The sequence below is a fragment of the Nerophis ophidion genome, linkage group LG17, assembly GCF_033978795.1.
Source record: "Nerophis ophidion isolate RoL-2023_Sa linkage group LG17, RoL_Noph_v1.0, whole genome shotgun sequence".
Classification (NCBI taxonomy): Eukaryota; Metazoa; Chordata; class Actinopteri; order Syngnathiformes; family Syngnathidae; genus Nerophis; species Nerophis ophidion.
The window spans coordinates 3,943,373-3,970,869 of NC_084627.1; the positions used below are offsets into that span (position 1 = coordinate 3,943,373).

The 27,497-nt window shown below is 37.7% G+C and overlaps 1 protein-coding gene and 1 long non-coding RNA gene across 6 annotated transcripts in view; one reads left to right on the forward strand and one right to left on the reverse strand.

Annotated features, from left to right (window-relative positions):
* LOC133535811 (uncharacterized) overlaps positions 1–20,825 on the reverse strand; it is a 28,563-nt gene extending 7,738 nt beyond the window's left edge. The window contains exons 1-5 of the long non-coding RNA XR_009802331.1: positions 20,740–20,825; positions 7,909–8,015; positions 3,693–3,816; positions 1,872–1,948; positions 1,661–1,758 (exon numbers count right to left, since the gene is read on the reverse strand). This is a non-coding gene — a long non-coding RNA (uncharacterized LOC133535811). The remainder of the gene's footprint in view (positions 1–1,660; positions 1,759–1,871; positions 1,949–3,692; positions 3,817–7,908; positions 8,016–20,739) is intronic.
* coro1cb (coronin, actin binding protein, 1Cb) overlaps positions 3,596–27,497 on the forward strand; it is a 47,052-nt gene continuing 23,150 nt past the window's right edge. Inside the window, exons 1-3 of one of the 5 annotated variants that reach the window (XM_061875765.1) lie at positions 3,596–3,856; positions 12,031–13,673; positions 26,416–26,615. In XM_061875765.1, coding sequence (XP_061731749.1) covers positions 12,035–13,673; positions 26,416–26,615 — 1,839 coding nt within the window. In that variant the 5' untranslated portion in view covers positions 3,596–3,856; positions 12,031–12,034. Of the gene's footprint in view, positions 3,857–11,947; positions 13,674–16,905; positions 17,243–20,805; positions 20,906–26,415; positions 26,616–27,497 lie in introns of those variants that run through there. The other 4 variants (XM_061875766.1, XM_061875764.1, XM_061875768.1 and 1 more) reach the window with 4 other exon arrangements.

A 27,497-nucleotide genomic window follows, 5' to 3' on the forward strand; every position in this document is an offset into this window, starting at 1 on the left:
CCAATTGTTATTTTTAACACATTTTTTTTAAATGATGAATTAATTTTAAAAATCGTCATTTGAATGTGTGTCGATTTTTTTTCAGTACCCCTCCAGCTTTGCCGCTAACTTATAAACCCCAGGTGTCAAACTTGGAAAATGGATGGATGGATGAATTCTTAAAAAGAAAAAAATGTTTACGTTTTTTTCAACCAATTGTTATTTTTTAACTCTTCTTTTTTAAATGATGAATTAATTTAAAAAATCGTCATTGGAATGTGTGTCGATTTTTTTTCAGCACCCCTCCAGCTTAGCCGCTAACTTATAAACCCCAGGTGTCAAACTTAGAAAATTGATAGATGGAAGGATTCTTAAAAAGAAAAAAAAGTTACGTTTTTTTCAACCAATTGTTATTTTTTAACACATTTTTTTTAAATGAAGAATTTAAAAAAATCGTCATTCGAATGTGTGTCTAATTTTTTTTCAGCACCCCTCCAGCTTCGCCGCTAACTTACAAACCGCAGGTGTCAAACTTAGAAAATTGATGGATGAATTCTTAAAAAGAAAAAAAAAGTTATGTTTTTTCAACCAATTGTTATTTTTAACACATTTTTTTTAAATGATGAATTAATTTTAAAAATCGTCATTTGAATGTGTGTCGATTTTTTTTCAGCACCCCTCCAGCTTCGCCGCTAACTTATAAACCGCAGGTGTCAAACTTGGAAAATGGATGGATGGATGAATTCTTAAAAAGAAAAAAAATGTTTACGTTTTTTTCAACCAATTATTTTTTAACTCATTTTTTTAAAATGATGAATTAATTTTAAAAAATCGTCATTCGTATGTGTGTCGATTTTTTTTCAGCACCCCTCCAGCTTTGCCGCTAACTTATAAACCCCAGGTGTCAAACTTAGAAAATTGATGGATGGATGGATTCTTAAAAAGAAAAAAAAGTTACGTTTTTTTCAACCAATTGTTAATTTTTAACACATTTTTTTTAAATGATGAATTCATTTAAAAAAATCGTAATTCAAATGTGTGTCGATTTTTTTAAAGCAGTTCCCCACTAACTTGTAAACCCCAAGTGTCAAACTCAAGGCCCGGGGGCCAGATCTGGTCCGCCACATCGTTGTACGTGGCCCATGAAATCCTGGGAAAAGTGTGTGTTCATAAAATAATTATTACCTCCCTGCTTGGCACTCAGCATCAAGGGTTGGAATTGGGGGTTAAATCACCAAAAATTATTCCCGAGCGCGCCCACTGCTCTCCTCACCCCCCCAGGGGGTGATCAAGGGTCAAATGCAGAGAATAAATTCGCCACAACTAGTGTCAATCATTGGTACTTTAACTTTATGTTAGCTTATTTTATCAAATAAAGTCTATAAAACCGGGAAGCGTGATAACTCTCATAGTCCAAACTACAAAAGTTAACACATGTACATCGATAAATGTGACACTTGAGCAGAATGAACAATCCCACCTTGGCAAGCTAACATGCTACGCTAACTATAGCTTCTTTTTTTCTTTTTAAATGAATATTATCACAATTCCAAGATAACTTCTCTTTTTTTTCCGTGACCACAACACTGTTTACATTTTATTTGCATTGTTTTTTTCTTTTTTTTTTGTATTTAAGTGCCTTAATTCCAGCCTTAGCTGTTAGCATTATTCACACACTCACCTGGAAACACATATGTGGAGGGGGGCGTGGCCCGCGGACCTGCAGCGAAGCGGGGTGTGCCAGGACCGGCTTCCCTCCACAACACCACAGTAGAAATCCTAACCCCGGGACACATAATGTATGCAATCACTCCTACATATTCAACATATACACTTTGTCATGGACGTCCATTGTGTGAATAATGTATTGTTTGATGTTGTCGATGACACACCTTTATGGGTTTCAAGCTGGCTGAAGAACCTTTCTATTTGTGCTTTCAAGCTGGAACATAGGTGTGTACAGGTACGTCTGGTGGGTGATACAAAAAGATACTCCTTATGAAGTTAACCGCCGGTGACAATCCGACCTAAAAAAGCATATTTGAAGGCAAAAATGTGAAATGATAGAGCATAAAGTGGGCTGAGTGGTATTTATCAAACGCAACTACCTGAGTGCGCTGGTATTGTTTTGTTTTTTTGTTTGTTTTTTTGACTCTTCACAGTGTTCATTGTTTACATTTGTTTTACAGCACTGTCCAGTCTAATGTCTATTCTGAAAATAAACCAATCAGATAAAAAAAAAAAAAGGCTGTAAAAGCTTGCAAACATGCTTTTTTGTTTGTTTTGTTTTAATATAATGAATGAATGACTAGGGTATACTTGCCAACCCTCCCGATTTTCCGGGAGACTCACGAATTTCAGTGCCCCTCCCGAAAATCTCCCAGGGCAACCATTCTACCGAATTTCTCCCGATTTCCACCTGGACAACAATGTTGCCTTTAGCGTCCTTGACAACCTGTCGTCAAGTCCGCTTTTTCCGCCATACAAACAGCGTAATATATGTGGTTTATACACACACATAAGTGAATGCAAGGCATACTTGGTCAACAACCATACAGGTCACACAGAGTGGCCGTATGAACAACTTTAACACTGTTACAAATATGCCCCACACTCTGAACCCACACCAAACAAGAATGACGAACACAATTTCGGGAGAACATCCGCACTGTAACACAACAGAACAAATACCCAGAACCCTTTGCAGCACTAACTCTTCCGGGACGCTACAATATACACCCGCCGCTATCCCACACCCCCCGCCCCCCCAGTCGCCAATAGATTTACTTTAAAAATACTGAAACAGTTGTACTGTTTCACAATTTACAATAATGCACTGTAAAATAAAATAATTCTGCAACGCCAGAAATTTACTGTAAAAATACTGAAACAGTTGTACTGTTTCACAATTTAAAGTAATGCACTGTAAAAAAAAAAATCTGCAACACCAGGAATGTACTGTAAAACTACAGAAACAGTTGTACTGTTTCACAATTTACAGTAATGCACTGTAAAAAAAAAAAATCTGCAATGCCAGAGATTTACTGTAAAAATACAGAAACAGTTGTACTGTTTCACAATTTACAGTAATGCACTGTAAAAAAAATTTGCAATGCCAGAAATTTACTGTAAAAATACAGACAGTTGTACTGTTTCACAATTTACAGTAATGCACTGTACAAAAAATAATAAATTTGCAACGCCAGAAATTTACTGTAGAAATACAGAAACAGTTGTACTGTTTCACAATTTACAGTAATGCACTGTAAAAAAAAAAATCTGCAACGCCAGAAATTTACTGTAAAAATACTGAAACAGTTGTACTGTTTCACAATTTACAGTAATGCACTGTAAAAAAAAATCTGCAATGCCAGAAATTTACTGTAAAAATACAGAAACAGTTGTACTGTTTCACAATTTACAGTAATGCACTATAAAAAAATTATGCAATGCCAGAGATTTACTGTAAAAATACAGAAACAGTTGTACTGTTTCACAATTTACAGAAATGCACTGTAGAAAAAAAAAAAAATCTGCAAAATTGCAGCGACTGATTTGTACGTTTTTTGGACCGTAAAATGCACAGATTTCTTTAGAGAGTGTAGATAATATTTGTTTACGTATTGAAATGGTGAATTCGTAGTCATGTTTTGGATGCCAGACTTTGGACATTTCTGGGTTAGAGAGAGAGAGAAAAAGTCTTATTGAGTTACTGTCATTAAGTCGTTGTGACGTCAGGAGGCTGCAGCTGACATCTGAAGAACTTCTTCCACTAGCAGGAAAACATCTTTCACTTCCACTTCAGCTTCTTTCCTGATTCAAGCCGGCCTGAAAAGTCTGAGAAGATCGTAGAGGACGTCTCATCAACTCCACCACAGTAAGTTGCATTTTTCTTATTTTTTACTTCACACCTGGACTTCTAACAGGATTTAAGTCTTTAAACTTGAACCGAAGACTAGTTTTGGATTCAAGACTGTGATGCGGCCAGCAGATAGTTGTTTTTTTATATATAATTGGCATGTGAAATAGAAAAAAGAACAATAAGTTGTTTCAGTTTGTTTTTTGCCAAATTATTACCATTTGTATTTCTCAAACAAGATGTCAAATTATAATTATTTACTTGATAGTTGCTGTTAGAATGTTGTGGTTTTAATTACTTGTGAAAAATAACAATTTAGTTGTTTCAGGGTTTTTTTTTTGCTAATAAAATACCATTATTTCTTAATTAAGATTTAAAAATTATAGTTATTTACTTGATTGTCGCTGGTAGAATGTTAAGTTTTTAATTATTTGTGAAAAAGAACAATTTAGTTGTTTCAGTCACTTTTTTGCCAAATAAATATCATTATTATTTCTCAACGATTAAAATATCAAATTAGTTATTTACTTGATAGTCGCTGTTACAATGTTATGTTTTTAATTATTTGTGAAAAAGAACAATTTAGTTGTTTCAGTTTGTTTTTGCCAAATAAATGCCATAATTATTTCTCAATTAAGATGTAAAATTATAGTTATTGACTTGATAGTCGCTGTTAGAATGTTGTGTTTTTAATTATTTGTGAAAAAGAACAATATAGTTGTTTCAGTTATTTTTTGCCAAATAAATACCATTATTATTTCTCAATTATTAAAATGTCAAATTAGTTTTTTACTTGATTGTCGCTGTTAAAATGTTGTTTTTAATTATTTGTGAAGAAGAATTTAGTTGTTTCACTTTGTTTTTCCCTAAATAAATACCAGTATTTCTCAATAAGATGTCAAATTATAGTTATTACTTGATAGTCGCTGTTAAAATGTTGTTTTTAATTATTTGTGAAGAATAATTTAGTTGTTTAAGTTTTGTTTTTCGCTAAATAAATACCATTATTTCTCAATTAAGATGTCAAATTATTGTTTTTTACTTCATTGTCGCTGTTAGAATGTTATGTTTTTAATTATTTGTGAAAAAGAACAATTTAGTTGTTTCAGTTTGTTTTTTTTGCCAAATAAATGCCATTATTATTTCTCAATTAAGATGTAAAATTATAGTTATTTACTTGATAGTCACTGTTAGAATGTTATGTTTTTAATTTGTGAAAAATAACAATTTAGTTGTTTCAGTTTATTTTTTGCCAAATAAATGCCATTATTATTTCTCAATTAAGATGTACAATTATAGTTATTTACTTGATACTCACTGTTGCAATGTTAAGATTTAAATTATTTTGAAAAAGAACAATTTAGTTGTTTCAGTCACTTTTGTGCCAAAAAAATATCATTATTATTTCTCAATTATTAAAATGTAAAATTAGTTATTTACTTGATTGTCGCTGTTACAATGTTATGTTTTTAATTATTTGTGAAAAAGAACAATTTAGTTGTTTCAGTTTGTTTTTTGCCAAATAAATACCATTATTATTTCTCAATTAAGATGTAAAATTATTGTTATTTACTTGATAGTCACTGTTAGAATGTTATGTTTTTAATTATTTGTGAAAAAGAACCATTTAGTTGTTTCAGTTATTTTTTGCCAAATAAATACCATTATTTTTTTCTCAATTATTAAAATGTCAAATTCGTTTTGTACTTGATTGTCGCTGTTAAAATGTTGTTTTTAATTATTTGTGAAAAATAACAATTTAGTTGTTTCAGTTTGTTTTTGGCCAAATAAATACCATTATTATTTCTCAATTAAGATGTAAAATTATTGTTATTTACTTGATACTCGCTGTTAGAATGTTATGTTTTTAATTATTTGTGAAAAAGAACAATTTAGTTGTTTCAGTTTGGTTTTTTTGCCAAATAAATACCATTATTTTTTTCTCAATTATTAAAATGTCAAATTAGTTTTGTACTTGATTGTCGCTGTTAAAATGTTGTTTTTAATTTTTTGTGAAAAATAACAATTTAGTTATTTTAGTTAGTTTTTTACCAAATAAATGCCATTATTATTTCTCAATTAAGATGTAAAATGATTGTTTTTTACTTGATAGTCGCTGTTAGAATGTTATGTTTTTAATTATGTGAAAAAGAACAATTTAGTTGTTTCAGTTATTTTTTGCCAAATAAATACCATTATTTTTTTCTCAATTATTAAAATGTCAAATTAGTTTTTTACTTGATTTTCGCTGTTAAAATGTTGTTTTTAATTATTTGTGAAAAATAACAATTTAGTTGTTTCAGTTTGTTTTTTGCCAAATAAACACCATTATTATTTCTCAATTAAGATGTAAAATTATTGTTATTTACTTTATAGTCGCTGTTAGAATGTTATGTTTTTAATTATGTGATAAAGAACAATTTAGTTGTTTCAGTTAATTTTTGCCAAATAAATACCATTATTTTTTTCTCAATTATTAAAATGTCAAATTAGTTTTTTACTTGATTGTCGCTGTTAAAATGTTGTTTTTAATTATTCGTGAAAAATAACAATTTAGTTGTTTCAGTTTGTTTTTTGCCAAATAAATACCATTATTATTTCTCAATTAAGATGTACAATTATAGTTATTTACTTGATAGTCACTGTTAGAATGTTAAGATTTAAATTATTTTGAAAAAGAACAATTTAGTTGTTTCAGTCACTTTTGTGCCAAATAAATATCATTATTATTTCTCAATTATTAAAATGTAAAATTAGTTATTTACTTGATTGTCGCTGTTACAATGTTATGTTTTTAATTATTTGTGAAAAAGAACAATTTAGTTGTTTCAGTTTGTTTTTTGCCAAATAAATACCATTATTATTTCTCAATTAAGATGTAAAATTATTGTTATTTACTTGATAGTCACTGTTAGAATGTTATGTTTTTAATTATTTGTGAAAAAGAACCATTTAGTTGTTTCAGTTATTTTTTGCCAAATAAATACCATTATTTTTTTCTCAATTATTAAAATGTCAAATTAGTTTTGTACTTGATTGTCGCTGTTAAAATGTTGTTTTTAATTATTTGTGAAAAATAACAATTTAGTTGTTTCAGTTTGTTTTTGGCCAAATAAATACCATTATTATTTCTCAATTAAGATGTAAAATTATTGTTATTTACTTGATACTCGCTGTTAGAATGTTATGTTTTTAATTATTTGTGAAAAAGAACAATTTAGTTGTTTCAGTTTGGTTTTTTTGCCAAATAAATACCATTATTTTTTTCTCAATTATTAAAATGTCAAATTAGTTTTGTACTTGATTGTCGCTGTTAAAATGTTGTTTTTAATTTTTTGTGAAAAATAACAATTTAGTTATTTTAGTTAGTTTTTTACCAAATAAATGCCATTATTATTTCTCAATTAAGATGTAAAATGATTGTTTTTTACTTGATAGTCGCTGTTAGAATGTTATGTTTTTAATTATGTGAAAAAGAACAATTTAGTTGTTTCAGTTATTTTTTGCCAAATAAATACCATTATTTTTTTCTCAATTATTAAAATGTCAAATTAGTTTTTTACTTGATTTTCGCTGTTAAAATGTTGTTTTTAATTATTTGTGAAAAATAACAATTTAGTTGTTTCAGTTTGTTTTTTGCCAAATAAATACCATTATTATTTCTCAATTAAGATGTCAAATTATAGGTTTTTGCTTGATTGTCGCTGTTAAAATGCTATGTTTTTGGTTACTACTTATGAAAATGAACAATTTAGTTATTTCAGTTTATTTGCCAAAGAAAATACCATTATAATTTTTTATTTAAGGTATCATATTATAGTTACTTACTTGAATATTGCTGTTAGAATATTATGTTTTTGATTAATTGTGATAATGGACAATTTAGTTGTTTCAGTTTTTTATATGCCATCATTATTTCTCAATTAAAATATTTAAATATAGTTATTTACTTGAATGTTGCTGCTAGAATGTCATGTTTTTGGTTAGCTTAGCGATCGGAACGTTGTTCCTTCTGCTTGTTTTTTGTTTTTGGTATGTGTTTAATTTTGTAGATTAAATCATGTTCCTACCTGCACGCCTTGTCCGGAGTGGTCCGTCTGCATCCTGGGGGAACAAACCCCGTAGTAAGCTGCCACACCCCCGTCGTGACAAAACCACTGACAATACCCTTTGTCACCTGTAACAAATGCAGGTTATTTTCATTTAAATATAAAGTCTCATCTTATCTACAGTAAATGGCTTACCATGAATTGATTAACGTGGACTTAAACAAGTTGAAAAACTTATTCGGGTGTAACCAATTAGTGGTCAATTGTACGGAATATGTACTGTACTGTGCAATCTACTAATAAAAGTTTCAATCAATCAATCAAAAAAAGCTTGCTTTTAAATACGCAACTCTTGTGGGGAAATGTGGACACCTCTTCAGGTTCTTCATGTCATGTTTAAGTCAAACATGTGGCGTTTGCATCACAGACGTGTATCACTAGCATCATCATAATCAGACGTGTCATCATACACTTTCAAACTCTAAGGGCTGCCATCTGCTATTCAACATCTAACAACATGCTTTCACAAATGTCCCATTCAAAGAACCAGTAAGTCTCGTTGTGTTTTTTGGTCCAGTCAGCTATTTATTTACGATGCTTTGAGCTGTTCTTCTGGGGTTTATTATCTTCCATAACATCTCGTTTCCAGCATACGATATGGTTCCGCAGAGGTCTTGTTGGTGCAAATTCGTCATTCGGACCAGACTAATGGACTGTGCACTCAAAGTCACAAGTCTCCCATAAAGCTGTTTGCCATTCGCAAATGAAAAACAAAGAGAGAGAGAGTTAGTCGGTTCCAGGGTCAAGATGTCACCCCCAGTTAGTTGCAACACACAAAAAGACAGTTTGCTCTAAAGCAGGCCTGGGCAATTATTATGACTTGGGGGGGCAAATTTTGAGAAAAAAATGTGTCTGGGGGCCTGTTTATCTGATTTTTAGGAACCCTAACACAAAACCTCACAATAAAGTCTGATTGAATGCTAAAAACTTTATAACAGACCGCCTTGATTGAACGTAATGGTATTTTCCTTTTTTTTTTTTACTGAATGAGACACCTAGAATGTACAGGAAATTAAAGAATGTGGGACTTACAGGAACACACGCTCCGGTTCCCCTTCTCAAAGAGAACTCCTCGGGGATCCGGTTTGGTGGCTGCAGGATTAGGTCTCTGGTTTTTGCAGATGATGTGGTCCTGATGGCTTCATCTGGCCAGGATCTTCAACAAGCAACTGGGATGAGAATCAGGACCTCCAAGTCCAGAGTCCATGGTTCTCGCATGGAAAAGGGGTTGGGGAGGAGACCCTGCCCCAAATGGAGGAGTTTAAGTACCACGGAGTCTTGTTCACGAGTGAGGGAAGAGTGGATCGGTGCGGCGTCTTCAGTAATGCGGGCGCTGAATCGATCCGTTGTGGTGAAAAAGGAGCTGAGCCGGAAGGCAAAGCTCTCAATTTACCGGTCGATCTACGTTCCCATCCTCACCTATGGTCATGAGCTTTGGGTTATGACCGAAAGGACAAGATCACGGGTACCGAAATGAGTTTCCTCCACCGGGTGGCGGGGCTATCCTTTAGAGATAGGGTGAGAAGCTCTGTTATCCGGGGGGAGCTCAAAGTAAAGCCGCTGCTCCTCAGGAAATACGTCCCTGGACACATGAGGGCTTTGAGTATGACCAATGTATGATCCTGTAACTACGTGGAATCGGATCGATACCCAAATTTGTGGTATCATCCAAAACGAATGTAAAGTATCAAACAGAAGAATAAGTGATTATTACATTTTAACAGAAGTGTAGATATAACATGTTGGAATAGAAAGTAAGCAGATATTAACAGTAAATGAACAAGTAGATTAATAATTGATTTTCTACATCTTGTCCTTAATAATTGTGACAAAATAATACAATGATAAATGACACAATATGTTAGTGCAGTGGTCCCCAACCTTTTTGTATCTGCGGACCGGTCAACGCCTAATAATTTGTCCCGCGGCCCGGGGGAGGGGGATCTTTTTTTTTTTTTTTTTATGTCATGAAAAAGGGATGTTTTTGTCATGAAAAATGGAGGTTTTTGTGGTTGGTGCGATAATTGTACGTGTATATTGTGTTTTTATGTTGATTTAATTAAAAAAAAAAAAAAAAATTTTTTATAAATGAATAAAAAATTGTGTTACTGCATATGTCAGCAGACTAAATTAAGAGCCTTTTTTTGCTTACTTACTATTAAAAGACAAGTTGTCTAGTATGTTCACTATTCTATTTAAAGACAAACTTGCAATAATAAACATATGTTTTTAAATACATTGCTTTTTTATCCAGTGCTTTTATTTCTATTTTATCTAGTGTTTATCTAGTGTTTTTCATGTTTTCTTTTCTATTTAAATTTTTTATTATATAGTTTAACTTTACATATATATATATATATATATATATATATATATATATATAAATATTCTTTGTAGCACTTTGAGATTTTAACAAATGTAAAGTGCGTTACAGATGTAATTCATTATTATCATTATTATTATTATTGTTATCATATGTTTAATGTACTGTAAGATTTTTTTTGTTAAAATAAAGTCAGTAATGCAATTTTTTGTGGTCCCCTTCATTTAGAAAAGTACCGAAGAGAATGAAAAATAATTTTGGTACTGGTACCGGTACCAAAATTTTGGTATCGGGTCAACACTGGTAACTAATATATGCAAAAGCGCAGATTCCAACCATTGAAATACTTTGTATAGTTCAAGTCATTTGATTTGGGGAATGTTTGGCGGGCCAGATTGAAAAGCTTAACTGTTACTGTCCACTGTTACCATAAATGAAGTAACATGAAGTAGTGGGACAGGAGGTCAAAACTAGCATCGCAATGTCCGCTACAAAACTGACATTATGCTCACATTTATTAACATTTTAGCCGTTTAGCCAAACATGACTAAACTTACAGTTTTCTCATCTTTAGCCGGCTGGTGGATAGTTGGCAGAACTCTAGGCCTTGTTTTAAGATATGTAGCAAAGCTTGGGGAAGGCAGTTATAATAATAATAATAATAATAATAATAATAATAACAATAATAATAATAGATTTAATTATTTAAAAAAAACACTTTACATTGCGGAAACAACCCCAAAGTGCTACAGTGTATTAAAAAAAAGATAATAAAATAGATAAAAATAAAAATTCGAACAGCCTAATAGCTAGAACTAGCAAGCATACATCTTAAAAAAAGTGTTTTTTTTTGTTAGAAGAAGGGTTTTTAAGCCTTTTTAAAATTATACACAGTCTGTGGTGCCCTCAGGTGGTCAGGGAGCAGAAAGCCCGGTCTCCCATCGTTCATAGCTTTGTCCTCTGAGGTTGGAGGAGGTTAGCCTGTCCGGAGTGGAGGCGTGGTGTGGAGGATTTGGGGGTGAGCAGTTCTTTGAAATAGAGGGGGACATTACCATTGAGGCACTGGTGGGTTAGTAGGAAGACTTTGTATTCCATCCTGAGTGGTACAGGAAGCCAGTGAAGTGTTGTGATTTGAGAAGTTTTTTTTGTTTCGCCTCGTCCCTCAAAAATGGAGCGCTAGGATTTTTTCTTGTGTTTGGTGCTATAAACCGGCCCAAAGGACAAATATTTATCTTAAAAAGTGCATTTTGCGTAACAGCTACAAGCTTGCATCGCCGACCTGTGGTTTATGTTGTGTACTGTTTGGTCCTGACCTAAAAATACCCATCAGAACTTTATAAAGTCAGCTGAAGTTTTGTTCTAATCTCCGGTCTCTCATCCATCATGTCTGTGCTCTCGTCAAAACCTCAGTTAAATTCCCAATGACCTTTTGCGACACTGTAACCAAAACAATCGAGGGGACAAACACGCTACGCCCTGCGGTCCAGTCCGGTCCTCTGACATTGTCAACTGGCTGACCTCTTATCTCACGTGTCTGCTTTCTTTTACGGCCTCCTGACTCACTGGCCGTTCGACTAATTATAGAACATTCCTGCCATACAGAATGGGAAAGATAGATAGAAAGGGTGTGAGGAATATACCGAAATAGAGTTCAAGATGGTTTAAAGATAGCAGCAGCCTGTTCATGTGGGACATTAAGGACAAGCCATCCTTCTGTTGATATCTACATCTGCTGATGTGTCTTTCTTATTGTACGACAGAACTATGGGCCAGAAGGTGGAGAAGATGCAAGATACAGACAAAGAGGAACCATGGGAAGGTACGGCCGCTCCGGGACGTATGGACCCCCAAATTGAGCAGCCAATCGCAGGTCTCGGTCAGAGGGATCGACCTCTGATAGTCGCAGGGGGTGGAGACGAGGAGAGACGGCCTGACACTGGAGCGACGGAGTACTCAAAGACCAGTCAGATTTTGGAGAGAACCTATCCTAGCAAGGACGGTATTAAAATTATGGATGAGGAGCAAGCTGGTAGACGTACGGTTGATGCAAGAGTCTTGTGCGAGCTTCCCAACGAGGGGGACTGTCTAGTGCTGGATGGGAACAAAACCAAATCATCCATCAAAAATAGAGCTGAGGAAGACACGACGCAACCATCCAGGAATTGCATACCAGAGAACTTTGAATTGACAGACAGCAGGTGTCCACATTCCGCCAGTGACTTGCGAAACACAGCAAAGGAGGCGGACCTCTTGACGGTGACAACTAATGAATCAAATTGTGAACGGAGTCACTTGGAAACTATAGCAATGCCGGATTCAGGGTCTTATGTACCAGAAACCCAAGAAGACAGGTTCACCGGTGCTGTCTCCAATAGAGCAAACGAAGTGGCACACAGTTTGGGAACAACAAAACCCTTGAAAGACCAGGGACCTTGTCCAAAACCGCAACCGGAACAGGACAGTCGCATTGATTGCAATGAAGACTGCGATGGAATGTCCCATTTTGCACACTTGACAAAAGAGAGTGGTCCTGTACGCGTTTCTGCCGTCACCATCCCTCCACCTTTAGCCAACTTTTTACCAGAAAAAGACGCATTGACTGAACAAATGGACCAGCCTCCGCCGACCAAAGTCAAAGGTCCACCTCCGCCTGTTCCGAAGAAACCCAAAAATCCATTTATTAAGCTGAAGACCACTCAGTTGAGCTCCGGTGACGTGCAGAGACGAGTAAACCAGCGTTCTGAGGACAGAACCAGGAGGAGACGCACTGTGGATTTTAACCGATGCACAAAGATGTCCAACCAGGACATGTGTGCACTGTGGGACGATAGAGGCACCTACACCAACATACGACGCTTGTCCATGGAACTCAGGCCTTGGGAAAACATGTCACTGGAACACATGGACGACGAGTACGGGGACTTGATCAACTTTGAGTACTGTGCCCGTATGGGAAAACTGTCCCCAGATGAAGACCTCGTAGACTTGGACATGTTGCAGAGGCGGGTGTTCCTGGAAAGAAGAAATATGTTCAAAACAGGACCGCCACCTGTCGCGACAAAGCGACCAAATCCTTCCATCCCTGCAGAGTCCGCGCATGCATCAGATCATGAGACTGAGCAACCAAAACCGGCTCTGAGAAGAGAGCCCCACACACGGGACAGCATCAGATCCAACCAAGATCACTCCGAGATCGCATCCTTCAAGCCTGTGGCCGAGCTCGTCAAGGAGACCATGAAGAGAAGTCAGGCTCACCGACTCAAGCCCGAAGGAGCCAAAACTCAAGTCCGGGTGGCAGAGCGTCAGAGTTCAAACATCAACGTTTCTCAAATAAAGAACGCCTTTGATGTGCCAAAGAAATCGAAAGAGAGACCACAAGAGCCTCAACCACTTCAAAAGAAAGGTAGGTGAGATTGTTCTCCTGCTAAAATCTTACAAAATCATAAATGATTGTTGACATGTGCGTGGTCGAGTAAATAACCACAGGGTTCTCTAGAACTCGGTCATAAAATATGACTGACCAACAAACGCATCTTCAGCGTACTGTAACATTCTTGCTAGCGGCTAACTTACCTCCACAGTGCAAAGCGAAAAATCAACTACCTTTCTGACACGTAACATTATCACTGGAGGATGAGGACTAGCTAAGTATGCTACACTTCACACCAATGGAGGATATTCTGACCGCCAACTGGTAAACTAGAGTACGATACAAATATCAACAGTAAAGATACCAAGTGTTGCATCAGTGTATGGTTCATACTACAACGGTTAGATCAATATTTTTTATAATAAAATAAATGTCATTTTTGTTTTTGTTTACAAAAGCAGTAAATCAGGCTTGGACACGGGAGGGCGTTAAGGGCAAAAACCAAAGGAGTCAAATCAAACGAGAGTATGAAATTATTTAAATACTTAATTGATATTGTTAGTGTGATTTTGTCTGATTATAATTGTGATAAAAACTGAATCTTTAAATAATGTTGAAAATTTGAAGTATCAGTATTAGCATTACCAACAAATTCAATATGAAGTTGCTGTCATATGAATATTAAAAATCATACAATTTATCGTTATTCATTTAAATGCGATTATAAATCTGTGAAGTGTTCCTTGTAAAGTAAGGATGATCTGATACACATATAAGATAATCACCAGTGGATTATATGAATCATTATACTACATCAATATTGTTATGATTTTTTTTTATTTTCGTATTTTCTGATTTCAAAACTGCTGAGGGTTCTGTTTCTAACTTAAATCAAGGGTCTTTGAACACACCACAGTTAACATGTAAGCATCTGCATATTATGAAATATGAAAAATAAACCCAAGATCAAAATAACAAGCCCTCAATAGCCTTCCAACAACCACCCTCTAAGTTTCCCAAAATAAGTGGTGCCGTATTCACTGTCACGGATATAAACACATAAGAAATATACGCAAATATACATACAATCTGACCAAAAGTGTATCCAAGTAAAATAGATGAATAAAATACGATAAATATACATAAATAATTAAGGAATGACGGTAGCCCTCTCTTGCCTATATTTATTTCACATTAACATTTATGTTGTTGTTTTTAATTACTTACATATTTTAGTGACAAAATCCTAGCTATGGCATTGTTTGTGTTACTGTTGTGTGGCGAAAATAAAGTCTACTGCTTAAAAATCTGGTTAGAGGGGGCTGTTTTTCCTCTAGACTTTTTCCATGCAATCCATATCATTAGTAAAGTTGGAAATGTAAGATTTTTAAATAGAGCCTTTTCAAATGTATTCTAATTATGACCTGATTTCAGTTAATTAGCCCTATACTGTTTGTGGTTAAAGTCTCCCATATATATATATATATATATATATATATATATATATATATATATATATATATATATATATATATATATATATATATATATATATATATATATATATACATATATATATATACATACATACATACATATATATACATACATACATATATATATACATACATACATATATATATACATACATACATATATATACATACATACATACATACATACATATATATACATAAATACATACATATATATACATACATACATACATACACACATATATATACATACATACATACATACATACACACATATATATACATACATACATACATACACACATATATATACATACATACATACATACACACATATATATATATATATATATATATATCCAGCCATCCTTCCATCTTTTTCCGCTTATCCGAGGTCGGGTCGCGGGGGCAGCAGCCTAAGCAGGGAAGCCCAGACTTCCCTCTCCCCAGCTACTTTGTCCAGCTCCTCCCGCCGGATCCTGAGGTGTTCCCAGGCCAGCCGGGAGACACAGTTTTCCCAACGTGTCCTGAGTCTTCCCCGTGGCCTCCTACCGGTCCGACGTGCCGTAAACACCTCCCTAGGGAGGCGTTCGAGTGGCATCCTGACCAGATGCCCAAACCACGTCATCTAACTCTTCCCGATGTGGAAAAGCAGAGGCTTTACTTTGAGCTCCCCCCGGATGGCAGAGCTTCTCACCCTATCTCTAAGGGAGAGGCCCGCCACCCGGCGGAGTAAGCTCATTTTGGCCGCTTGTACCTGTGATCTTGTCCTTTCGGTCATAACCCAAAGCTCATGACCATATGTGAGGATGGGAACGTAGCTCGACCGGTAAATTGAGAGCTTTGCCTTCCGGCTCAGCTCCTTCTTCACCACAACGGATCTTTACACCGTCCGCATTACTGAATACGCCGCACAGATCCGCCTGTCGATCTCACGATCCACTCTTCCCCCACTCGTGAACAAGACTCCTAGGTACTTGAACTCCTCCACTTGGGGCAAGATCTCTTCCCCAAGCCGGAGATGGCACTCAACCCATTTCCGGGCGAGAACCATGGACTCGGACTTGGAGGTGCTGATTCCCATCCCAGTCGCTTCACACTCGGCTGCGAACCGTTCCAGTGAGAGCTGAAGATTCTGGCCAGATGAAGCCATCAGGACCACATCATCTGCAAAAAGCAGAGACCTAATCCTGCAGCCACCAAACCGGATCCCCTCATATGTGTTTGTGTGTGTGTGTATATGTACATTTATGTACACATTTATATATATGTATATGTTTATACATACATATATATGTATATGTGTATATATATATATATATATATATATATATATATATATATAGTGTATATGTATGTATATACAGTATATGTATGTATATATTTATATATACAGTATTTATATACATGTGTGTGTGTGTGTGTGTGTGTGTGTGTGTACATCAGAATCAGACAGAATCAGACATACTTTATTAATCCACGAGGGGAAATTAAATACACACATGTAGGTATATACACGTGTATATGTGTATCCATACATACATCCATCCATCCATTGTTATGTGTGTATAGGTATCTATGTGTGTATGTTTATATATATGTATTATTACTATTACAGCCAAAACATTTCTAGAATATTCGGTTAGCTGACAAACTATTAGTCTCCGTCTTTGATAGAAATTAGTCAAATTTACATTTTTTTTTCACTATTCCTGCCCATTCACACATTGCCCGACTCCGTCTGCGCATGTGCAGTAGCCCATCGCCAAACAAGAGTGGGAGAAAAGGCGATTGTTACCGCAGGTGATGAGACGGCGCGCCAGGGGGAGAATGCTGAATTCTGCATTCTGACACACCCACAACCATAAAACGCAAACATTTTTTTTTTTTTGCAGCATCCACTCGTAGATAGGAACGGAGAAAACACAGCGAGTGGGCTTCTGTGTGTGTGTGCGTGTGTGTGTGTGTGTGTGTAGGGGGGGGGACCTGAAGAAGGGGATACTGGAGGAACGTCCTGCAGGATAAGGGCGCGCCTAAAAAAAAAAAACCTCACTGATTCATGCGAGGTGATTGATTGTTCTCGGGGAAATTGCATCGATCCGGGAGGTAAGAGTACAGTGGATGTGGATTTTTATTTGCGTGTTGGCGACTGACTCCGCAGCATCCGTTTTGGCTTGTAAGGATGGATGGAAATATCTGCACTTGCGTCAGCAGTCGGCGTCCACCGCTGCTAGCGGCTAACAGTTAGCAGCTAGCGGCTAACAGTTAGCAGCTAGCGGCTAACAGTTAGCAGCTAACAGTTAGCAGCTAGCGGCTAACAATTAGCAGCCAGCGGCTAACAGTTAGCCGCTAGCGCACGGGTCACCAACGCGGTGCCCGTAAGGACCAGATGAGTCGCCCACTGGCCTGTGCTAAAAATAGCTCAAATAGCAGCACTTACCAGTGAGCTGCCTCTATTTTTTTAAATTGTATTTCTTTACTAGCAAGCTGGTCTTGCTTTGCTCGACATTTTTGATTCTAAAAGAGACAAAACTCAAATAGAATTTGAAAATCCCAGAAAATATTTTAAAGACTTGGTCTTCGCTTGTTTAAATGAATTCGCTTATTTTTTTACTTTGCTTCTTATAACTTTCAGAAAGACAATTTTAGAGAAAAAAATACGACCTTAAAAATGATTTGGGGATTTTTAAACACATATACCTTTTTACCTTTTAAATCCCTTCCTCTTCTTTCCTGACAATTTAAATCAATGTTCAAGTATTTTTTTTTATTGTAAAGAATAATAAATAAATTTTAATTAAATTCTTCATTTTAGCTTCTGTTTTTTCGACGTAGAATATTTGTGAATTTTTTTTCCAATTTATGATTAGAATTTTAAAAAAAATATTCTGGCAAATCTAGAAAATCTGTAGAATCAAATTTAAAGGCCTACTGAAATGAGATTTTCTTATTCAAACAGGGATAGCAGGTCCATTTTATGTGCCATACTTGATCATTTCGCGATATTGGCATATTTTTGCTGAAAGGATTTAGTAGAGAACACCGACGATAAAGTTCGCAACTTTTGGTCGCTAAAAAAAAGCCTCGCCTTTATCGGAAGTAGCAGACGATGTGCGCGTGACGTCACGGGTTGTAGGGCTCCTCACATTTGAACATTGTTTACAATCATGGCCAGCAGCAGCTAGAGCGATTCGGACCGAGAAAGTGACAATTTCCCCATTAATTTGAGCGAGGATGAAAGATTCGTGGATGAGGATATTGAGAGTGAAAGACTAGAAAAAGAAAAAAGAAGGCGATTGCAAATTTTATTAGACACATTTACCATGATAATTCTGGAAAATCCCTTATCTGCATATTGTGTTAGTGTTTTAGTGAGATGAAATAGTGTGTAAAGTCAGAGGGGGGTGGCCACGGGTATGTGTGTTGACCCAGTGTCTCTGAGGGAAGTCACGCTAGAAGCTCCACTGATGTCGCCGGTAAGAGCAAACTTATTACCAGAATTTTCTCACCGAAAACTGCCGGTTGACATTTGGTCGGGATCCATGTTCGCTTAACCGCTCTGATCCATAGTAAAGCTTCGCCTTCGGGAATTTTAAACAAGGAAACACCGTGTGTTTGTGTGGCTAAAGGCTAAAAGCTTCCCACATCCATATTTCCACTTTGACTTCTCCATTATTAATTGAAGAAATTGCAAAAGATTCAGCAACACAGATGTCCAGAATACTGTGTAATTATGCGATTAAAGCAGACTACTTATAGCTTGGATCGGGCTGGAAAATAATGTCCGCTACAACCCGAGACGTCAAACGCACGAGTCATCATACCGCGACGTTTTCAACAGGACACTTCGCGAGAAATTTAAAATTGCAATTCAGTAAACTAAAAAGGCCGTATTGGCATGTGTTGCAATGTTAATATTTCATCAGTGATGTATAAACTATCAGACTGTGTGGTCGCTAGTAGTGGGTTTCAGTAGGCCTTTAAATCTTGTTTTAAAGTCTTTTGGATTTCTTAGAAAATTTTTGTTCTGGAAAATGTAGAAGAAATAATGATTGGTCTTTGTTAGAAATGTAGCGTGGTCCAATTTGTTATATATTCTAACAAAGTGCAAATTGCATTTGAACCTATTTAACCTTCCTCTTGTGTTAGCTTTCTGTTACCGTCTCTTATGTTAACGGGTCGGTTTTGACCCATGTCTTAAATCAGCTGTAAAATACACTAAAAACAATTATGTATCATCCAATTTGTTTCTCATCTCTTGGTTACCTCGTTAGGTTTCCTTATCCATGAAAATATCGGTTTTAATATTTTTGGTGTGGGCCATTGGGCCTTTTTTTTGTCAGTATACCCCTCGATTTCAATTGAAAAAAATAGTAAAACGAACCTCAAGAGAATAGTATAAATAAAAAAAAGGTTGTTGTTTTACCTGACCATTACTGAGGGGTATTAGAACACATCTCTTAAATAAATTTGTTTTATTTAATTTTTCATTTCAATAATTTTAACATAGTAACAACTCTATACTGAATTGACCTCAAATGTCTGGACATTTTAGTTTTTAAATGCATAAAAGAACCACATACATTTTGTTTGTTTTTGTACTGGATAACAAGGTAAAATGAGGATCCACTAAAGCTCACATGATTTGGAGAGGAGCTGGCCGTCAGTGTGTTCAGTTTTGGCTCTACTTAGTGCTTTATAGTCTTATTTTTTATAACTGGGTCGAAACCGACCCTAACAACACCAATGTCATAATTTCAACCAGAGCATTTTATAATTTAGTGAAACAAAAAAAAACAAGTTTTATTTTGTTGAAATAGAGGTTCCTGACAAAGTCAAAAAGCCTTGATGCATAAAAATAAATTTATGTGGTTCTTTTATGCATTTAAAAACTAAAACGGGTCGGTGCCGACCCTAACACAAGACGAAGGTTAAAACATGTCATCAAAATTCTAAAATTAATCTTAAACAGGAAAAATTACTGATGATGTTCTGTGAATTATTTTTTAATTTTTTTCAAAAAGATTCAAATGAGCTAGTTTTTCTATTCATTTTTTTTGGGTTGAATTTTGAATTTTAAAGAGTCGAAATTGAAGATAAACTATGTTTCGAAATGTAATTTTCATTTTTTTCCTATTTTCTCCTCTTTTAAACCGATTAAGTGTTTTTTTCATCATTTATTCTCTACAAAAAACCTTCCGTAAAAGGAAAAAAAATGTACGATGGAATGAGAGACAGAAATACCCTTTTTTTTTAAAAATAAATATAGATTTATTTATTAAAGGTAAATTGAGCAAATTGGCTATCTCTGGCAATTTCTTTAAGTGTGTATCAAACTGGTAGCCCTTCACATTAATCAGTACCCAAGAAGTAGCTCTTAGTTTCAAAAAGGTTGATGACCCCTGAATTAGCATATAGCGGCTAATAGTTAGCAGCTAACGGCTAACAGTTAGCAGCTAGCGGCTAACAGTTAGCAGCTAGTTAGGCTAAGCGGCTAGCTTGCCAGATAGCCATTACTTACAGTTTTTTTAACGGAACACGAGGTTTAAAAAAAAAAAGTTTTCATGTGGAGATGATATATTACACGATTAAACAATTCTTACCTGTTTAATAATGTTGACGAAATGGGTAAAACGGCGCTTGCCGTGAAATGAATGAATAAGGCTGTTCACTGCCGCACTACACCCGGGTGGACCGGCTGCCAGTCGGGCGGGTGGGAAGACTCACCGCTACCTGTGAAACGTCGAATTTTATAATATTTTAAACAATGTAAGTAAACTTGTATTTTTTTTGCTGTACAATTATTCTGAGTTGGAGTGTATAACATGGGTTTTGAGTCGTATTTTCAAAATTATAACACCGCCCTCGTCTTCAATCAACCGGTTAAGATATGGGTTAACAAACGCTCCCTAGCGTTGTGTATATTGACGCCAGCTCGCCACTATTGTTGCAGCTGTTGCCTGCACATCTGTTGGGCAGACATTGTCCTGCAAAAACGAAAAACTGATAGATTTAAGTCAAGAGGGAGTCCTAAATGTCCCCGCAAAGTTGGACTGACAACAGGGTTCATTTAAAGCAGGGGTGTCAAAAACAAATTTTACATTGGGGGCCACATGGAGAAAAGTCTACTCCAGGGGTCTCAAACTCACTTTACCTGGGGGCCACTGAATGCAGAGTCTGGGTGGGGCTGGGCCGCAAGAAAATATTTCTTAAAAAAAAAATGTTTGCATATTCTTCAGCATGTTTAATTGTATAATGACGTTTCAAATTGTATCCCTTGTGCACCACAACTTTCTCTGTGCAAATAAGTAAATATATTTGTATTTAGCCGACGCACGGAGAAAAATGTTAATTCCGCAATGTGTGTCCATCCATCCATCATCTTCCGCTTAGCCGAGGTCGGGTCGCGGGGGCAGCAGCCTAAGCAGGGAAGCCCAGACTTCCCTCTCCCCAGCCACTTCGTCCAGCTCTTCCCGGGGGATCCCGAGGCGTTCCCAGGCCAGCCGAGAGACATAGTCTTCCCAACGTGTCCTGGGTCTTCCCCGTGGCCTCCTACCGGTTGGACGTGCCCTAAACACCTCCCTAGGCAGGCGTTCGGGTGGCATCCTGACCAGATGCCCGAGCCACCTCATCTGGCTCCTCTCGATGTGAAGGACCAGCGGCTTTACTTTGAGTTCATCCCGGATGGCAGAGCTTCTCACCCTATCTCTAAGGGAGAGGCCCGCCACCCGGCGGAGGAAACTAATTTCAGCCGCTTGTACCCGTGATCTTGTCCTTTCGGTCATGACCCAAAGCTCATGACCATAGGTGAGGATGGGAACGTAGATCGACCGGTAAATTGAGAGCTTTGCCTTCCGGCTCAGCTCCTTCTTCACCGGATCGATACAAAGTCCGCATTACTGAAGACGCCGCACCGATCCGCCTGTCGATCTCACGATCCACTCTTCCCCCACTCGTGAACAAGACTCCTAGGTACTTGAACTCCTCCACTTGGGGCAGGGTCTCCTCCCCAACCCAGAGATGGCACTCCACCCTTTTCCGGGCGAGAACCATGGACTCGGACTTGTGTGTGTGTCGTTCCACTTTTCCTCCCTACAGAACACGGCAGTCGGTGGATAATAGCCAGGAAAGTACCGGGATGGCGAGCGCAAAAAAGTGATGGCTCCCGGAGTTTTATCCGGCTTCATATAGAAATTGATTGATTGATTGATACTTTCATTAGTAGATTGCACAGTTCAGTACATATTCCGTACAATTGACCACTAAATGGTAACATCCAAATAAGTTTTTCAACTTGTTTAAGTCGGGGTCCACGTTAATCAATTCATGGTACAAATATATACTATCAGCATAATACAGTCATCACACAAGTTAATCATCATAGTATGTACATTGAATTATTTACATTATTTACAATCCGGGGGGTGGGATGAGGAGCTTTGGTTGATATCAGAACTTCAGTCATCAACAATTGGATCAACAGAGAAATGTGGACATTGAAACAGTGTAGGTCTTATTTAGTAGGATATGTACAGTCAGCAGAGAACATAGTGAGTTCACACAGCATAAGAACAAGTATATACATTAGAAGTACATTTGAGTTGTTTATAATCCGGGGAGATGGGATGTGAATGGAGGAGGGTATTAGTAAAGTGTTGAAGTTGCCTGGAGGTGTTGTTTTAGAGCGGTTTTGAAGGAATATAGAGATGCACTTACTTTTATACCTGTTGGGAGTGCATTCCACATTGATGTGGCATAGAAAGAGAATGAGTTAAGACCTTTGTTAGATCGGAATCTGGGTTTAACGTGGTTTGTGGAGCTCCCCCGGGTGTTGTGGTTATGGTGGTCATTTACGTTAAGGAAGTAGTTTGACATGTACGTCGGTATCAAGGAGGTGTAGCGGATTTTATAGACTAGGCTCGGTGCAAGTTGTTTTACTCTGTCCTCTACCCTGAGCCAGCCCACTTTGGAGAAGTGGGTTGGATTGAGGTGTGATCTGGGGTGGAGGTCTAAAAGTAACCGGACTAGCTTATTCTGGGATGTTTGGAGTCTAGATTTGAGGGTTTTGGAGGTGCTTGGGTACCAGGAGGTGCAAGCGTAATCGAAGATATATATGTAGTGTTTATCGTGTGAGGCAATACAAATGTAACAATTAAAAAAAAAACAACGGTTTGAAATGGTCCAGGTTCTCTGGGACTGTTATTACTGACAGACAGGTGTCGAGGTGTGACTGCAACCGGGCACGTAAGAAAACCCTTATCTCCATGGCAACGTCCCTGTCGCTTTTCCTCCTTTGCTGCTTTTCCACCAACGCAGGGGTAGGCAACCCAGAACGTTGAAAGAGCCATTTTGGACCCAAATAACACAACGCTGTCAAGCGCCATTCATATAAAAATTGCGGGCAACACTAACATTAAACTTTCATATTAAGGTGGGGGCCGCATGTCTGAGACCCCTGGTCTACTCCCAAATGGGCTGGACTGGTAAAATCACGGCAAGATAACTTAAAAATAAAGACAACTTCAGATTGTTTTCTTGTTTAATAATAGAACTGGGACATTCTGAAATTGTACAAATCCTAATGTTTTGGGGGGTTTTTTACACTTACATGTTGCGGCTAATAATATTCTATCTCTATTAGTCCTTATTTATATTTTGTAAATAAGTTATGTGATAATGTTCATCAGTCCACTCTTTGGTGTTGATTGCAATCTATCAAGATAAAATATCAAGACATATATCAAAATCAAATTACAGTACGTTATTAATGTAGTTTGATAATTTTCCTTGACTGATGTACTAACATCATGTGGTTTATTTTGTACATATGTAGCACATACTTGCCAACCTTAAGACCTCCGAATTCGAGGGGGTGTATATATTTTCAAGGATTTATACATTCATTAACGAGTATATCCGTCCGGCCACCGTGTTCAATGGAGAAGTCTGATCTACAAAATTTGCAGGCAGCATACCTCATCCCTTTCGAGCGGTCCTGGATGAACTGAAATTATTTTTTCCAATAATTTTGGAACTTGCAAGCGTACTTCTTCTTCTTAATCGTCGTCGCCATGTCTCTTCTTTGTTTTTCTGCTTCGTCTCTGTTATGTTTTTGGACATTATCAATCAATCAATCAATGTTTACTTATATAGCCCTAAATCACTAGTGTCTCAAAGGGCTGCACAAACCACTACGACATCCTCGGTAGGCCCACATAAGGGCAAGGAAAACTCACACCCAGTGGGACGTCGGTCACAATAATGACTATGAGAACCTTGGAGAGGAGGAAAGCAATGGATGTCGAGCGGGTCTAACATGATACTGTGAAAGTTCAATCCATAATGGATCCAACACAGTCGCAAGAGTCCAGTCCAAAGCGGATCCAACACAGCAGCGAGAGTCCCGTTCACAGCGGAGCCAGCAGGAAACCATCCCAAGCGGAGGCGGATCAGCAGCGCAGAGATGTCCCCAGCCGATACACAGGCGAGCAGTACATGGCCACTGGATCGGACCGGACCCCCCTCCACAAGGGAGAGTGGGACATAGGAGAAAAAGAAAAGAAACGGCAGATCAACTGGTCTAAAAAGGGAGTCTATTTAAAGGCTAGAGTATACAAATGAGTTTTAAGGTGAGACTTAAATGCTTCTACTGAGGTGGCATCTCGAACTTTTACCGGGAGGGCATTCCAGAGTACTGGAGCCCGAAATGAAAACGCTCTATAGCCCGCAGACTTTTTTTGGGCTTTGGGAATCACTAATAAGCCGGAGTCCTTTGAACGCAGATTTCTTGCCGGGACATATGGTACAATATAATCGGCAAGATAGGATGGAGCTAGACCGTGTAGTATTTTGTACGTAAAACCTTAAAGTCACATCTTAAGTGCACAGGTGAGCCAGTACAGGCGTAATGTGATCAAACTTTCTTGTTCTTGTCAAAAGTCTAGCAGCCGCATTTTGTACCAACTGTAATCTTTTAATGCTAGACATGGGGAGACCCGAAAATAGTACGTTACAGTAATCGGACATTACTACTTGCCGTAGTTGTGAAGCTATGCATGATGGGAATCCGGATGTTGTGTGTTGCTGGAATAAACACACGCTGAGAAATAGCTCCGTGCCTGCCTACTTTATGGATAAACCTATGGATAACGGAGACACATATAATAGTCTCCTTTTCAGGTAAGAGAGGACGCTAAAGGCAGTGCTGTTGTCCGGGTGGAAATTGGGAGAAATTCGGGAGAATGGTTGCCCCGGGAGATTTTTGGGAGGGGCACTGAAATTCGGGAGTCTCCTGGGAAAATCAGGAGGGTTGGCAAACATGATGTAGCATCATCTCCAAAGATACAAAGAATTGCTATTGCGACATCCAGGGGACACATTTAGAACTGCTGTTTCTTTCATTCAAAAATTTCGGGTTTAATTTTTATACTTGGCAAACTCATCCCGTGGGCCGAATAAAACCTGTTAGCGGGCTTTGACACCCCGGATTTAAATGGTTCCTAAATTGAGCCCATATGTCCCATTTGTATACTCTAGCCTTTAAATAGACTCCCTTTTTAGACCAGTTGATCTGCCGTTTCTTTTCTTTTTCTTCTATGTCCCACTCTCCCTTGTGGAGGGGGTCCGGTCCGATCCGGTGGCCATGTACTGCTCGCCTGTGTATCGGCTGGGGACATCTCTGCGCTGCTGATCCGCCTCCGCTTGGGATGGTTTCCTGCTGGCTCCGCTGTGAACAGGACTCTCGCTGCTGTGTTGGATCCGCTTTGGACTGGACTCTCGCGACTGTGTTGGATCCATTATGGATTGAACTTTCACAGTATCATGTTAGACCCGCTCGACATCCATTGCTTTCCTCCTCTCTAAGGTTCTCATAGTCATCATTGTCACCGACGTCCCACCGGGTCATTATTGTCACCGATGTCCCACTGGGTGTGAGTTTTCCTTTCCTTGCCCTTATGTGGGCCTACCGAGGATGTCGTAGTGGTTTGTGCAGCCCTTTGAGACACTAGTGATTTAGGGCTATATAAGTAAACATTGATTGATTGATTGATGTCTTGCAAAACATGCCTCAAAAGTAAAAAAACCAAAAAACATTTTTTTTTCTAAAGTTACTACTTGTATTACGTGGTGATTTTTCTTGTCAATAACAAAATCATGGAGGTTTGTATTAGCTGTGAGAATATGCATGTTTTTCATCGCTATGTCTTCTATGGCTTGCGTCACGTTTTCATTGCATCGCAGTCACAAGATACTAAACACAGCGATTGTTTCCCCTGCAGACATGTTGCGGCGAGTTGTGCGACAGAGCAAGTTTCGCCACGTCTTCGGCCAGGCGGTGAGGAACGACCAGTGCTACGACGACATCCGCGTCTCCAGGGTGACATGGGACAGCTCCTTCTGCGCCGTCAACCCCAAATTTGTTGCCATCATCATCGAGGCCAGCGGGGGCGGAGCCTTCCTTGTCCTTCCTTTACACAAGGCGAGTCATAAAAAGTCGACTTATCGCCCTATTCCCTATGTGTCATAATTCATTCGGCCCGCGAATGAATTATTTATGGCCCCCGGGATGATATTTGATTCGTATCAGAACCGGCCCGCAGGCCACAGCCACTTCCTGCTGTTTTTCACGCACCAATACTCCATCAGTGTTGGCGCGAGGAATTTTCAAAATGGGGTCCCAGGGACCCCATCGAGTCGTAAAAATGACGTCCCACTTTTTTGTACGCGTTTTGAAAAGAAATGATAAATGTATGCATTATTCTGTTATATGTCACATTCTATATTGCATTTTGGAAAAAGGTTGTCATTAACGTTACTTAATAAAAAAAAAAATAAAAGAAAATAAATGTTTATTTATATGTAAATGTGTTCAGTTATAAATTTTCATTCACTTTCTTCTTTACTTCATGGATGCAAACCAGGGGTCGGCAACCCGCGGCTCCGGAGCCGCATGCGGCTCTTTGATCACTCTGATGTGGCTCAGCTGCGTAATTGCCGACCCCCACCCCCCCGATTATTTTGGGAGGTTTCCGGATTTCAGTGCCTCTCCCAGAAATCTTCCGGGGCAAACATTCTCCGATTGTTACCCGGTCTACAATATAGAGGGCGTGCCGTGATGGCAATGATTTTTACGTCCTTTAAAACATGTCGTGGCGCCCGCTTTAACACCATGCTGCCTGCGTGCCAGCCAATCACATGTAATATATTGGCTTTGTTAGAACACAATAGTGGCTGCAAGGCATACTTGCTCAACATCCATACAGGTTACACTGAGGGTTGTGATATAAACATCTTTAACACTCTTACTAATATGCGCCACACTGTGAACCCACACCAAACAAGAATGGCGAACACATTTCGG